At 44.7% G+C, this 16,209-nt stretch overlaps 1 protein-coding gene across 2 annotated transcripts in view; it reads right to left on the bottom strand.

Annotated features, from left to right (window-relative positions):
* rnf4 (ring finger protein 4) overlaps window positions 1-16,209 on the bottom strand; it is a 57,492-nt gene that overhangs the window by 23,409 nt on the left and 17,874 nt on the right. The window contains exons 2-3 of one of the 2 annotated variants that reach the window (XM_060842778.1): window positions 6,963-7,252; window positions 4,928-5,033 (exon numbers count right to left, since the gene is read on the bottom strand). In XM_060842778.1, the coding sequence (XP_060698761.1) occupies window positions 4,928-5,033; window positions 6,963-6,971 (115 nt within the window). In that variant the 5' untranslated portion in view covers window positions 6,972-7,252. Of the gene's footprint in view, window positions 1-4,927; window positions 5,034-5,473; window positions 5,568-6,962; window positions 7,253-16,209 lie in introns of those variants that run through there. The other variant, XM_060842768.1, reaches the window with a different exon arrangement.

Genomic DNA, 16,209 nt, shown 5'->3' with positions numbered 1-16,209 from the left:
TGGACACTGGCATGGCCGTTTCAGTGATCACAACAAGCCTTGAGCAAAACCAGTTCTGGACTGCAAGACCACTGCTAGAATGAAAATGTATAAATGTTCCCTGATATAGGTTATGCGTACAACTTTGGTTCCAGTCACTGACGAAAAGCAGCTGGGCCCATTATCAGTGATTGTAGTAGAGGGCCCGGGCACAAGCTTGCTGGGGAAAACTTGTTAGAGAGAGAGCCGCGAGCGCCAGAGCGAGCGAGATATTCACGTGGAGGTCTTCAGGAAAATCTAGGGACTATCAAACGTCACCTTGCATGTTAACTAGGAAGCAATTCCACAAGGCCTGCCCAGTCCCACTTGTCTCACAGGAAAAACAGAGGCAGAAATCAGAAGGCTGAAAAGGAGAAGAAATCCTCAAACGAGCCCAGCTTGCAGAATGGCAGCACTGGTCACGTCAATTTTGAAGCCCAGCGGATTGATTCGCCTTTGTGGAGATTTTATACCAACAATAAACCGCTTTCTGCAGTGGTTAGATATGGATTCTCAGAAATATTTAATAACCTTAAGATTTGTAACAATATATGAAACGTATTTGGTTTATTGTCATCCCGTGCAATAACAGGGAGGAATAGGAGAACACAGAGAACTTGGACACAGTCTTTAGACATTTCTCCCAGGCAGGCACACATCTAAGGACTGAATAACAGGTTTTCCCCACATGGCATACTTGAGCTAGAGTTGACAAGACCGAGTTAAACCCATTGGAAGATAAAGTGAGGGTGATCAAAGATACCCCAGCTCCCATGTTTGTACCATAGCTCAGGTCTTTCTTTCAGTTGGTACATTATTTTGGAAAGTTCATTCATAACCTGGTTTCCAGCTTGGCAATTTTGCATTAACTCCTTAAAAAAAAAGTCAGCCTTGGGAATGGTCATGTAGCTAAGCTATAGCTTTCAGGGAAGTGAAGAAACAGCTATCAACCTGAGGTGTTGGCACACTATCGATTCCAAGATCTGGAATTGGCATGGTTTGCCTCCCTGTTTGGCATTGTGGTAGTATTAGCGCATAGGTGACCAACGGCAAGGAACTGCTCAACAGCATCTACATCTAGGACTTTGTCTAATGCAGTGCTAAATAGGCCTAGATACAGAAGGAAGGTTTGGCAGACACATTTGGAGAAAGTGAGGACTCCAGATGCTGGAGATCAGAGTCAAGATTGTGGTGCTGGAAAAGCACAGCAGGTCAGGCAGCATCCGAGAGCAGGAGAATCGACGTTTGGGCGTAAGCCTTGTCAGGAATGAGGCTTGTGGGTTGGGGCTGAGAGATAAATGGGAGGGGGGTGAGGCTGGGGAGAAGGTAGCTGAGAAAGCGATAGGTGGATAAAAAGGAGAGGGAGAAGATAATAGGTCGGGGGGTTGGGAGTGATAGACAGGTCCGGACGGCGGTGCCGGTTTGGAGGCTAGGGACTGGGATAATGTGGGGGGAGGGGAAATGAGGAAGCTGTTGAAATCCATATTTATCCCATGTGGTTGCAGGGTCCCAAGGTGGAACACGAGGCATTTTTCCTCCAGGCATTGGGTGGTAACAGTTTGGCGGCAGAGGAGGCCCAGGACCTGCATGTCTTTGACAGAGTGGGAGGGGGAGTGTTCAGCCATGGGGTTGGTGAGTGCGGGTATCCCAGAGATGTTCGCTGAAATGATCCGCAACAAGGTGTCCTGTCTCCCTGATGTAGAGGAGACTACACCTGGTGCAACAGATGCAGTGGATGACATTGGTAGAGGTGCAGGTAAATTTCTGACGGGTGTGGAAGGATCCCTTGGGGCTTTGGACGGAAGGAAGGGGACTGCTGTGGGCGAAGGTTGTGCGCTTCCTGCGGTGGCAGGGAAAGGTGCCAGAAGTGGGGTGCGGGAGCATGGACCTGATGAGGGAGGTAATGGTCTTTTCAGAACGCTGATAGGGGTGGGGAGGTAAATATATCTTTAGTGATGGGGTCGGTTTTTGAGGTGGTGGAAGTGGCAGATGATGTGATGTATGCAGAGGTTGATAGGGTGAAAGAGGTGGGGTTCAAGGGTGGTGGTGCGTGAAGTAGAGGAGATGGGTTGGGAGGGCATAGTCACCCAAGTGGGAAGAGAAGTTGTGACCATGGAAGAAGGAGGCCATCATGGATTTTGAGGTGGAATTGGTCATCCTGGGAATAGATGCGGTGGAGCGGAGGAATTGGAATAAAGGATGGCATTTTTACAGGAGGTAGAGTCCAGGAAGGGGAGGGGAGTGTCTGAGATGGTCCAGATGAATTTGAGGTTGAGGTGGAAGATTTGGTCAAGTTGATGAACTGTTCAACCTCCTTGTGGGAGTATGAGGCTGCACCAATACAGTCACTGATATAGCGGAGGAACAGGTAGGGGGTGGTGCTGGTGGAATTGCGGAAAATGGACTGTTCCCATACCCGACAAACAGGCAGGCATAGCTGGGGCCCATGCGGATGCCCACGGCTACCCCTTTGGTTTGGAAGAAGTAGGAGAATTGGAAGAAGTTGTTGAGGGTGAGGACTAGTTCAGCCAAGCAGATGAGGGTGTCAGTGGAAGGGTACTGTTTGGGACGGCTTGAGGGGAAGAAACGGAGGGCCTGGAGACATTCGTCGTGGCAGATTGATGTGTACAGGGACTGGACGTCCACGGTGAAGATGAAACGTTGCGGACTGGGGAGAAAAAAATCTTGGAAGAGGTGAAGGGTGTGGGTGGTGACACGAATGTAGGTGGGGAGTTCCTGGACTAAGGGGTCGAGGGTGGAAGAGATGAATTCAGTGGGACAGGTGCAGGCTGAGACAATGAGTCAACTGGGGCAGTCAGGTTTGTGAATTTTAGGAAGGAGGTAGAATCGGGCAGTGCAGGGTTCATGGACAATGAGGCTGGAGGCTGTGGATGGGAGCTCCCCAGAGGTGATGAGGTTGTGGATGGTGTGGGAAATGATGGTTTGGTGATGGGAGGAGAGGTCGTGATCAAGAGGGTAGTAGGAGGAGGGATCTGATAGTTGGTACCTGCTGTCCTGTGAGCAAACCCATTGTAACAAGACACTGGTGAGGAGCAGTTATGAAAGGGGATATAATCAAAATTGATGGACAATACTCATGGTCTGATGTTGTTCAATTCAATGTTGAGCCTAAAGGCTGTGAAGTGGAAAATGAGTCACTGTTCCTCCAGCTTGAGTTGAGTTTCACTAGAACCTTGCAGCAAGCCTGAAGCAGAAATACAAGTAAAATAACAAGATGGTGTGCTGCAATGGTAATCAACGAGAAGGTCAGGGTCATTCTTACAGACAGAGCAGAAGTATTCTATAAGCAAACAGACAGCAAACTGGGTTTGGTTTAATCAATGTCGAGGATATTGTACTGTGAAGAGTGAATAAATTAGCTTGAAAGAATGTGGTAAAAGGATAAGTGTTATATACATTCTGCAATTACACAGGAAGGTGAAGAGGTGTTAGGAGTGAGGAATGGACAAGAGTGTCATGGAGAGAACAGCTCCTACAGAATGCTAGCAAAGGAGGGTCGGGTAAGGTGTGTAAGAGATTGTGCCATCCTGCAGAGGTGATGTAAATTGGGAAGGATGACGCTTTCAATGCAAGGGCTGATGGTGGCAAGAAGGACAAGATAAACCCAACTGTTCTGGGCAGAAGTGGACAGGGTGAAGATAGATAACCATTGGGGAAAGAAACTAAGTTCAAGGAAAACAAAAAGACATATTGGAGGCATCTCCGAGGTGGATCGATCAAACTGGTGCAACAGATGGGGACAATGTGGGATTGTGTAATGGAGTTCTTATGGGAAGCAAGGTATGAAGAAACATAGTCAAGGTAATGGTCAGAGTTGGTGGGTTTGCCTTGGATATCAGTGAATAGTGTATCACCAGTAATGGAAACAGATGCCAAAGGAAGAATCAAAGATGGATCAGGCAAGGGGGAGGGGAGGATGGTAGTTCGACATTTGCTAACAACTCATTTGAACCTCTGATATTCCATAAGGATCAATTCTCAGCCACCTATCTACTCCTCACCTACAAGCTGCCATCCAAAATCGCGACATCAGTTTACAAGGTACTGACAACACATTCACTGAGGTTCCTACAACATTGCTAAGTTATCAGACTGCTGATCCAGTATCCACGACTGCACTTCCTCCAAGTACTGTAGCATTGATTTCAGTTCCCACTTCAACCCATTCCCTTAGCCAGGCAAAAGTGAGGACTGCAGATGCTGGAAACCAGAGTTTAGATCAGAGAGGTGTTGGAAAAGCACAACAGGTCAGGCAACATCCGAGGAGCAGGAAAATCGACATTTTGTGCAAAAGCCTTTCATCAGGAGTGGAGGCAGGAAGCCTCCAGGGTGTAAAGATAAGTGGGGTGGGGGGGACGGGGGGAGAAAAAGGAGTGTTGGGGAGAAAGTAGCAAAGAGTACAATAGGCGAATGGGGGTGGGAATGGATGTGATAGGTCAGAGAGGAGGGTGGAGCATATAGGTGGGACGGGAGACTGGCAAGTAGGATTGTCCCCTCCATGACTACCTGGTCATGTCCACGCCCCCAACAACCCACCCTCCCGTCCTGGCACCTTCCCCTGCCACCGCAGGAATTGCAAAACCTGCACCCACACCTCCCCCCAACCACCATCTGTACCTGACTTTTAAAAAAATAGTGCCTGGATGGAGACAGAAAATGTACAGCTGTTGTATAGATAATGCCTGTCAATCAAAGCAATACTGCACTTTCAAATCCTGCTTCACACAGGTAAGAACAAACCTAGGAGGATGTCTAACTTAAGATGGCCTAGAAGCAAATTGATCACGCGTGGTCATGTTTTATTACCAAATACTGACACAGTAACGATTTTCCATTAGCTTAGTTCCTGTCACAAGAAGGGGTTTTGCAAACAAAGCTTGCTCCTTACCAGTCTCTACGATTTCAGCCTCTGGTTCAGCTGGTTCTACTGATCTGCGTTGACGGCGTGCCCTTCTGGATTGCTGAGGTGGTACCATCCTACGTTTTCTTTGTGTCTGAAAATATAAAACAATCTAAATTTTGCTGACTGTGACAAATGTATGGTCTAATGCTTAAGTTTAATTGCTTTAACTGCTACTCTCAATTTTTCACAAAAAGCAGTTTTTCTGGGAGTGAATTGTGGACTGTATCTTTACAGAAATAGAAAAAACAATTGCTACAGTTCAGTAAGGGCATGGTTCCAGAGGGACCTTGCTAAAGTACAAAAAAAATTGGTAGACATAAAAAGGTAGTGTCAGACCAGAAGGTGATAAATCAACTCCAAGCAAAGAGGAGGAAATCCTTCTTATGCAAGTTCTGGAAAGTGGAGCAGGACAACGAAAGCTTTAGTAATCTTCCTTCTTTCTTGAATAATGGTACGACATTAGTGATTTCATAGACAAGGGTGTAGGTTTGCTCGCTGAGCTGTAGGTTTGATATCCAGACGTTTCATTACCTGGCTAGGTAACATCATCAGTGGCGACCTCCAAGTGAAGCGAAGCTGTTGTCTCCTGCTTTCTATTTATACCTTTCTCCTGGATGGGGTTCCTGGGGTTTGTGGTGATGTCATTTCCTGTTCGTTTTCTGAGGGGTTAATAGATGGCATCTAGATCTGTGTGTTTATTTATGGCGTTGTGGTAGGAGTGCCAGGCCTCTAGGAACAAACACATAGATCTAGATGCCATCTATTAACCCCTCAGAAAACAAACAGGAAATGACATCACCACAAACCCCAAGAACCCCATCCATGCCCTGTTTGATATTTCAAAACTGTAAAGCCAATTACCCTTTAACCTCAAATTCAAGGGAATATAACCTTATTTGTTGATTGCATGCTATAATTTAACCCTTGAAGTTGAGGATTCAGTCTGTTTAATAAACATTGCATTCCCTCCAAGAATCCTTCCTATTGGATGGCATGGTGGCTCAATGGTTAGCACTGCTACCTCACAGCACCAGGGACATGGGTTCAATTCCAGCCTTGACTGACCATCTGTGTAGAGTTTGCATATTCTCAACACATCTGCATGGGTTTCTGCCAGATCCTCCAGTTACCTCCCACAGGCCAGGCCGAGTGGATTGGGTATGCTACACTGCCCTGTGGTGAAAAGGGATGTGTAGGCTGGGTGTTTTAGCCTAAATGTAAGATTGTGGGAATAGGGTAGGAGGCTGGGTAGGTGCTCTTTGGAGTGAGATTGCCAACTCATATGGGCCAAAATGGTCTCTGAGATGACTACAGGGCACAGAATTCCATAGCATTCTAGATGTAGTCTGAGTAGGACTATTCAGAGAAAACAACTTTTAATCCATTATATTCTCTTGCTTGACACAAAAGTTAGCATTCTATTAAAAAAATACATATAGGCGCAACAAATAAAATGCCTAATTATCAGTATAACCAGTACATTATAGTTCTTGGAACCTGCACTGTTCCTAGCTTTCCACTAGTTAGAAAGTAGCCATTTTATCAATTTTAGTGCCAAAAAGTACTTGCCTGGGTAGAATTCATTTGCCACAGTTTTGCACACAAAGTATTTCCAAACATGACTGTATTAGCATGAAACCTTTTTGGGACTGCCTGCTCATGCAATATTCAGTCCCACTTCCACTCATTCAAGGGTCAATGTCTTCTCTATATTTCGTGTCGCTCCATTTAATCTTCAAATTCTTCATTTGGGGAAAATATCTTTGCGTCATTATACTATCATGGCATCAGTACATGATTTGACATCATCATTTGTTCTTTCACGTATATAACCTTAAATCCCACCAAATGGGTTTCAGGCCCATCCGAGAGCAGTGAATTTTGGTAGTTTTATATTTAATAGAAAAGCATAATGGAACACTTATTGATTACCAAAACACCTGAAATGTGGGTTCAGCTATAGTGTATTACTTGGCAAAAGTTGGGATATTGACTTAAATGAGAAAATAATTGCACTTACTGTGCTCATTGCGTTCTCAAATTATTTGAAATTAAGACAAGAGTTGAGAAGATTCAAAAGATTTTCATCAGTACTTTCAAGGAATGTCTTCTGAATGAACGCTTAACTTCTGACTGGCCACATGTCTTCTGTCTGTAGATTTTGTAGATCTGGCTCCCTTAATTTATAGTTAGTATTAAAATGTCCTTTGCGTTGTCAAATGAAATTCAGAATCTTTGTGAAAGCAGATGATGCTTCAGAAGAGAGAATCTACCAGTTCGCATTCCAACCCGACATGACATGGAGATATGCTGTAACAAAAAGGAAAATAAAATATGCATTTATACAGTGCCTTTCACATCATCTTTGGACTTCCTGAAGTGCTTTGATACTAATGATGTATCTAAATATCAGTCTTTGTTACTGCATCAAAACTCCAGTAACCAATTCACATATAAAAGCGCTCCATAGATCACAATGGGATAAATTCCCTGTGAATTTGATTTAGTGATATTGATAGAGTAAAGTATTGGCCAAGGCACGAGATACACTCCTTTGTCTATCTTTGAACTCATGGTGGTATCTTTACGTTTACCTGATAGGGTTCTGTTGAATGTTTTATCTCAAAGACAGTACTCAACCCATGGTAACTTACAATATGCACTCAATCTCGGAGTGGGATTGGAATCCAAAATCTTCTGATTTAAGAGACTGACAGAACTAATACACCATAATACACATTAGATGCTGCCTCACACAGTACAATCCCTGACAAATGAAAGTATGAAAAATTATCACTTTTGTTGCTGTATGTGCAGCGCACTGACATAACATTTCTAAACTTCCCAGCCAGTTGGGTGTTGGCATGAGTTCAGGATCTAATCAGTTGATGCATAAAGACAGACAAATTGTCAAATATATTTAAAACATGAAATCAGGGAGCAGGATGATATGTTGAAGAATGATAATTCTTTGCATGACCATAAACCAATCAAGATCTGGGTTGGCTAAGGAACACTGAACAATGAAAAATACACTCCTGACAAAATGGACTTTACATTGCATTTCACCCATCTCCCCACACAGTTCTTAAATGTAATAATTCCATTGGCAGTTCTCAATGCTTTGTTCAGCACAACAGCACAGCTCTGTGTACTGAAATAAACCTGATTGAAGATCTACATCTTGAGAATTAGGACAAGTCACAGTCCTTCAAACGTGTTTCATCATTTAAATTTGTTCAAGCGGATCTGTACCTCACCTCCACTGACCCACCTGGAGTCCTTACCCAGAGCTTCCTCACCACTTTGTAAAGTCAACTGTACATTTTTTCCAACAGGTGCTTCACAAACATGCTTCAAGGTGCTGTATAATTCTCTCAAAGCTATCTCACTTTGCTTCTAAAAATAGCCAAGGAACACATGCCTGTATTTGCAATGATTGCCAGTAAGATGCTCTTAAAATTGAAATCATGCAACAGTACATTTTCACAATCAGAAAAGGCTGAAAAATGACAACGAATTCATTCAATTCATCCATGTAAATAAAATGGAATAATATAGAAATGTCTTTCATTAACATCTTACAATTTAAGCACTTGCGAAAGTCTAATTGTGTATAATAAAGTTCCACAATGAAAGATAAAGGACCAGATGCTGATTGAGGTACCATTAAATTAAAATGTCTACACAACACAACAAAAAAAACCATTTGGCTCATGATATCCAAGAGGTTCTGCAGAGAACACCCCTGTCAGCCCTATTCCACCCTTCCATCTCCACAATGCTGCATGTTTGTTTCCTTCAAGTGCCCACCCTTTTTTACTTTCTGTTCCATCATCTTATCGGCAGCAAGGTCCATAGTATTACTAGATTATTATGATGCAAGGAAAAAAAATCCTTACTTCGACCCTGTATTTCCTTTGTAATATCCTAAATCTATGATTCCTCTCCCCAGCCCCATCAGCTACCAGGAAGATTTACTAATCTATCTCATCTCAAGCCACCAATTTTGTACATCCCTCTCAGATTTCTCTTCAACTTCTCTTGCTCAAAAGATAACCCCACCTTCTCCAATGCAGACTTCCTGTACTCCTGTTAATTCTTGCATTCATAGAACCATTATAACCTTTCTGCACACTCATCCCGAGGTGTGATGACTTAAACAGAAGGCACTATTTGTGGCTTCAGCAGCTTCACAAAAGGTTCAACGTAGCTTCCTATTTTTGAACTAATACCTCTAATTGTAAAAGGCTAAGAACCCAAATGGTTTTTTTTGGGCAAATCATAGAACATACCTGTTCTTCCTCAAATAATGCCATGGGATTCTTTTGTCTGCTGTGAGCAGACAATTGAAATTTCTCAAAGTCTAATCGCACACGAGTGGGTTGGTGTCGCTGAGACGCTGTTGCAAGGTCAGGGACTTGAACACGAGATTTCACAATGCCCTGCCAAATTGAATAGTTAGACTCCTTTGTGTGTCCACCTGCAGACAGTGTGGAGACTTTCGAAGAGAAGCTGATTTCACAAGGCTCAAGCCGAAGAGAGCAAGTAGGTATTCTGCGGAAGTCAAAGAATGTGTGGTAGAGTAGGTTGGGTTGGGCAGGAGGTAAATTCTGGTCACAATGATGGTTAGATGAGTACTTAACACATGGAGTCAGCTCCTTGCCTCCTTTAAGCTGCCAGATTTCCTGAGGGCTGTGATTAAATATTAATGATTGTTATAATAATTAAGGCTGTGTCTCTTCATTTTAATATTCAAATTAACAACCTACTTCTTGCCAACAGATTGATTACCCAATAATGCTGAAACCAGAACAGACAGCTTTGAGGTGGTTTTGGTTTATGTTTGAGATCTTGTAAACTTATTGACATGTAACAGAACTCCAATACACAGTTTGGGGAAATTAAGAATCAGCCCCTAGTGTTGAATTATGAATAGCTACAGTGGAAGTCAGGCTCAGCTCCTTCTCCACACAGTCTCCATCTTAGAGAAATGCGAGATAGAAAGTACCTGAGAAAGCCACCTGGAAATGAGCTGCACTTAAAACCTGCTTGTAACAGGTGACTACTTCTCAGCCACTGAAGACCATGGACTCAGAATATAAGAAAATGGGCTCCCAAAACAAATTAAATATTTGGAAATTTGCAGGGATAATATAAACTAATACAATGGAATACCTTGGCTTTAGTATTTTAAACAGTGGACCACAACTTCACTTTCCCCCATTTTTAAGGCCAATTGTTACGTCATAATGTGTCTCTTGGGTCACCGTTGTTGCCCAGTCATCCCTATAACCTAGTGAATCTTACCAGGGCAACTATCTGAAGAAACAAACAGAGGTGGATAAAGCCTTTGGAGTAAGTCATGCAAGGCACTTCCACATCAATATAATCTTCCAGCCAAAAAGCTTCCTTCACTGCCAATAGAGTCATAAAGGCATAGAGATGTACAGCATGGAAACAGACCCTTCAGTCTAACCCGTCCATGCAGACCAGATACCCCAATACAATTTAGTCCCACCTGCCAGCACCCGGTCCATATCTTTCCAAAGCCTTCCTATTCATATACCCATCGAGATGCTTTTTAAATGTTGCAATTGTACCAGCCTCCACCACTTCCTCTGACAGCTCATTCCATACCCGTACCACCCTCTGGGTGAAAAAGTGGCTCCTTAGGTCTCTTTTATATCTTTCCCCTCTCACCCTAAACCTATGCCCTCTAGTTCTGGATTCCCCAACCCCAGGGAAAAGATCTTGTCTATTTATCTTATCCATGACCCTCATGATTTTGTAAGCCTCTATAATGTCACCTCTCGGCCTCCAACACTCCAAGGAAAACAACACCAGCCTATTCAGCCTCTCCCAACAGCTCAAGTCTTCCACCCTGGCAACATCTTGGTAAATCTTTTCTGAACCCTTTCAAGTTTCACAACATCTTTCCGATAGGAAGGAGACCAGAATTGCACGCAATATTCCAAACAGTGGTCTAACCAATGTCCTGTACAGCCGCACCATGACTTCCCAACTCCTGTAATCAATACTCTGACCAACAAAAGAAAGCATACCAAACACCTTCTTCACTATCCTACTTTCAAGGAGCTATGAACCTGCACTCCAAGGTCTCTTTGTTCAGCAACACTCCCTAGGACCTTACTATTAAGTGTATAAGTCCTGCTAAGATTCGCATTTATCCGAATTAAACTCCATCTGCCACTTCTCAGCCCATTGGCCCATCTGGTCCAAATCCTGTTGTAACCTGAGGTAACCCTCTTTGCTGTCCACTACACCTCCAATTTTGGTGTCATCTGCAAACTCACTAACTGTACCTCTTATGCTCGCATCCAAATCATTTACGTAAATGGCAAAAAGTAGAGGTCCCAGCACCAAACCTTGAGGCACTCCACTGGTCACAGGCCTCCAGTCTGAAAAACAACCCTCCACCACCACCCTCTCTGTCTTCTACCTTTGAGCCAGGTCTGTATCCAAATGGCTAGTTCTCCCGGTATTCTGTGAGATCTAACCTTGCTAATCAGTCTCCCATGGGGAACCTTGTCGAATGTCGAACTGAAACCAATATAGCTCACATTTATTGCTCTGCCCTGATCAATCCTCTTTGTTACTTCTTCAAAAAAACTCAACCAAGTTAGTGAGACATGATTTCCCACGCACAAAGCCATGTTGACTATCCCTAAATCAGTCCTTGTCTTTCCAAATACATACACATTCTGTCCCTCAGGATTCCCTCCAACAACTTGCCCACCGCTGACGTCAGGCTCACTGGTCTATAGTTCCCTGACTTGTCCTTACCTTCCTTCTTAAACAGTGGCATCACGTTAGCCAACCTCCAGTCTTGTGGCACCTCACCTGCGACTATCGATGATACAAATATCTCAGCAAGAGGCCCAGCAATCACTTCTCTAGTTTCCAAGAGTTCTCGGGTACACCTGATCAGGTCCCGGGGATTTATCCACTTTTACCCATTTCACGACATCCTGCACTACCTCCTCTGTAATCTGGATGTTTTGTAAGGTGTCACCACCTCTTCCCCTACAGTCTATGTCCTTTGCCATAGTAAATACTGATGCAAAATACTAGTTTAGTATGCCCCCCATTTTCTACATCTCCACACAAAGGCCGCCTTGCTGATCTTTGAGGCCCTATTCTCTCCCTCATTACCCTTTTGTCCATAGTATATTTGTAAAAACCGTTTGCGTTCTCCTTAATTCTATTTGCCAAAGCTATCTCATGTCCCCTTTTTGCCCTCCTGATTTTCCTCTTCAGTATACTCCTGCTTCCTTTATACGCTTCTAAGGATTCACTTGATCTATCCCATCTGTACCTTACATATGCTTCCTGCTTTTTCTTAACCAAACCCTCAATTTCTTTAGTCACCAAGCATTCCCTTTACCCTGGACAGGAATATACTTTCTCTGGATTCTCGTTAACTCATTCCTGAAGGCTTCCCATTTTCCAGCTGTCCCTTTTCCTGCAAACACCTGCCCCCAATCAGCTTTTGAAATTTCTTGCCTAATACCATCAAAATTGGCCTTTCTCCAATTTAGAACTTCAACTTTTAGATCTGGTCTATCCTTTTCCATCACTATGGTCGCCGGCCCCAAAATGCTCCCCCACCTGCACTGCCTTATTTCCCAAGAGGAGGTCAAGTTTTACGCCTTCTCTAGTAGGTACATCCATATATTGAATCAGAAAGTGGTTTTGTACGCACTTAAATTCCAAACATAGACTGGGACTGCCATAGTGTTAAGGGTTTAGATGGAGAGGAAAGTTAAAATCCTCTCCCAAAACTACCCTATTATTCTTACAGATAGCTGAGATCTCCTTACATGTTTGTTTCTCAATTTCCCTCTGACTATTTGGCGGTCTGTAATACTATCCCAATAAGGTGATCATCCCTTTCTTATTTCTCAGTTCCACCCAAATAACTTCCCTGGATGTATTTCCAGGAATATCCTCCCTCAGCACAGCTGTGATGCTATCCCTTATCAAACATGGCATTCCCCCTCCTCTCTTGCCTCCCTTTCTATCCTTCCTGTAGCATTTGCATCCTGGAACATTAAGCTGCCAGTCCTGCCCATCCCTGAGCCATGTTTCTGTAATTGCTATGATATTCCACTCCCATGTTCCTAACCATGCCCTGAGTTCATTTGCCTTCCCTGTTAGGCCCCTTGAATTGAAATAAATGCAGTTTAATTTATTAGTCCTACCTTATCCCTGCCTGCCCTGCCTGTTTGACTCACTTCTGTTCTCAACTGTACCAGTCTCAGATTGATCTCTTTCTTCACTATTTCCCAGATCCCAAGCCCCCACCTTACTAGTTTAAATCCTCCCGAGCAGTTGCAGCAGGTTTCCCTCCCAGTATATTAATCTCCTTCCAATTGAGGTGCAATCCATCATTCTTGTACAGGTCACTTTGACCCCAAAAGAGATTCCAATGATCCAAAAATGTGAACCCTTTGCCCATAAACCAGCTCCTCAGCCGTGCATTCATCTGCTCTATCCTCCCATTCCTGCCCTCACTAGCTTGTAGCACCAGAAGTAATCCAGATATTACTATCCTTGAGGACCACCTTTTTAAACTTCTGCCTAACTCTCTGTAATCTCCCTTCACACAACCTTTTCCCTTGCAATGTCATTGGTTCCAATGTGGACAATGACCTCCTGCTATTCCCTCTCCCCCATGAGAACATTCTGCACCCTCTCCGAGACATCCTTGATCCTGGCACCAGGGAAGCAACACACCATTCTGTTTTTTCACTGCTGGCCACAGAAACATCTGCCTGTACTTTGGACTAGAGAATCCTCTTGGAACCAGACATACCCCTCGTTGCATTAGAGCCAGTCTGAATACCAGAAACTTGGCTGTTCGTGCGACGTTCCCCTGAGAATTCATCACCCCCAACATTTTCTAAAACAGCAAACTTGTTTGAAATGGATATAGCCACAAAAGACTCCTGCACTGGCTGCCTGCCTCTCTTACATAGATGGGTTAACTTCAGGAAAGGCGAGTGTATCTGAGACTTCCCCCCCAGTCCTATAACTGCCATCCATCACATACTGTTGTTGTGACAAATTCCTTATTGGAAAGGCAGTTAGAAGCAACCGATCCACTCGATCTGGTAAGATTCGCAACCAACAGCATTTATGATTTGTAGATGCTGGTGCTGGGGTGTACAAAGTTAAAAATCACAACACCAAGTTATCGTCCAACAGGTTTAATTGGAAACACTAGCTTTCGGAGCGACGCTCCTTCATGAGGTGGTGGTGGAGGGCTCAATCATAACACACAGAATTTATAGCAAAAATTTACAGAGTGTGAGGTAACTGAGATTATACATTGAAAAACTGATTGTATTCTAACAGATGAAAGGCTTAGCAGACAATGATAGTTTCACTTCTTTCATGTGTAAATCACAAAACCGTTTTTTTATAATTAAAAAGTTGCAATCTCTGGTTAGTTTCTGGATTAGTGGTGCTGGAAAAGCACAACAGTTCAGACAGCATCCGAAGAGCAGTAAAATTGACACTTCGGGCAAAAGCCCTTCATCAGGAATACAGGCAGAGAGCCTGAAGGGTGGAGAGATAAGTGAGAGGAGGGTGGGGGTGGGAGAAAGTAGCACAGAGTACAATAGGTGAGTGGGGGAGGGGATGGAGGTGATAGGTCAGGGTGGGGGGGTAGAGAGGGTGGAGTAGATAGATGGAAAAGAAGAGACGCAGCTAGGACAAGTCAAGGGGACAGTGCTGAGCTGGAAGTTTGGAACTAGGGTGATGTGGGGGAAGGGGAAAAATGAGGAAAACTGTTGAAGTCCACATTGGTGCCCTGGGGTTGAAGTGTTCTGAGGTGGAAGATGAGGTGTTTCCTCCAGGCGTCTGGTGGTGAGGGAGCGGCGGTGAAGGAGGCCCAGGACCTCCATGTCCTCGGCAGAGTGGGAGGGGGAGTTGAAATGTTAAACCATAGGACGGTGTGGTTGATTGGTGTGGGTGTCCCAGAGATGTTCCCTAAAGCGCTCTGCTAGGTGGCACCCAGTCTCCCCAATGTAGAGGAGACCGCACATTCTACCCTGACCTTAAATTTATCTGGACCATCTCGGACACCTCCTACCTCCTCCTGGACCTCTCCATCTCCATTAATGACGACTGACTTAACACCGACATTTTTTTTTAAACAAACCCACCGACTCCCATAGCTACCTGGATTACACCTCTTCCCATCCTACCTCCTGCAAAAATACCATCCCATATTTCCAATTCCTCTGCCGTATCTGCTCCCAGGAAGACCAGTTCCACCACAGAACACACCAGATGACCTCCTTCTTTAGAGACCACAATTTCCCTTCCCAGGTGGTTAAAGATGCCCTCCAATACATCTTGTCCACATCCCACACCTCCACCCTCAGACCCCACCCCTCCAACCGTAACAAGGACGGAACGCTCCTGGTGCTCACCTTCCACCCTACCAACCTTCGCATAAACCAAAATTATCCGCCGACATTTTCGCCACCTGCAAACCGACCTCACCACCAGGGATATATTTCCCTACCCACTCCTTTCCGCCTTCCGCAAAGACCGTTCCCTCCGTGACTACCTGGTCAGATCCACGCCCCCCTACAACCCACCCTCCTGTCCTGGCACCTTCCCCTGCCACCGCAGGAATTGCAAAACCTGCGCCCACACCTTCTCCCTTATCTCCATCCAAGGCCCTAAAGGCGCCTTCAACATTCAAAAGTTTTACTTACACATCCACCAATATCATTTATTGTATCCGTTGCTCCCGATATGGTCTCTTCTACAGAGGTGAGACTGGACGCCTCCTAGCAGAGCACTTTAGGGAACATCTCCAGGAGACCCACACCAATCAACCACACCGCCCTGTGGCCCAACATTTCAACTCCCCCTGCCACTCTGCTGAGGACATGGAGGTCCTGGGCCTCCTTCACCACTGCTCCCTTACCACCAGACGCCTGGAGGAAGAACGCCTCATCTTTCGCCTCGGAACACTTCAACCCCAGGGCATCAATGTGGACTTCAACAGTTTCCTCATTTCCCCTTCCCCCACCTCACCCTAGTTCCAAACTTCCAGCTCAGCACTGTCCCCATGACTTGTCCTATCTGCCTATCATCTTTTCCAACAATCCACTCCACCCCCCCACCCCTACATCCCCTCCCCCACCCCTACATCCCCTCCCCCACATACCTATTGTACTCTATGCTACTTTCTCCCCACCCCAACCCTCCTCTCACTTATCTCT

Source organism: Hemiscyllium ocellatum, chromosome 2, assembly GCF_020745735.1.
Source record: "Hemiscyllium ocellatum isolate sHemOce1 chromosome 2, sHemOce1.pat.X.cur, whole genome shotgun sequence".
In the NCBI taxonomy this organism is placed as follows: domain Eukaryota; kingdom Metazoa; phylum Chordata; class Chondrichthyes; order Orectolobiformes; family Hemiscylliidae; genus Hemiscyllium; species Hemiscyllium ocellatum.
This window is presented reverse-complemented; position numbering and strand designations above follow the sequence as displayed.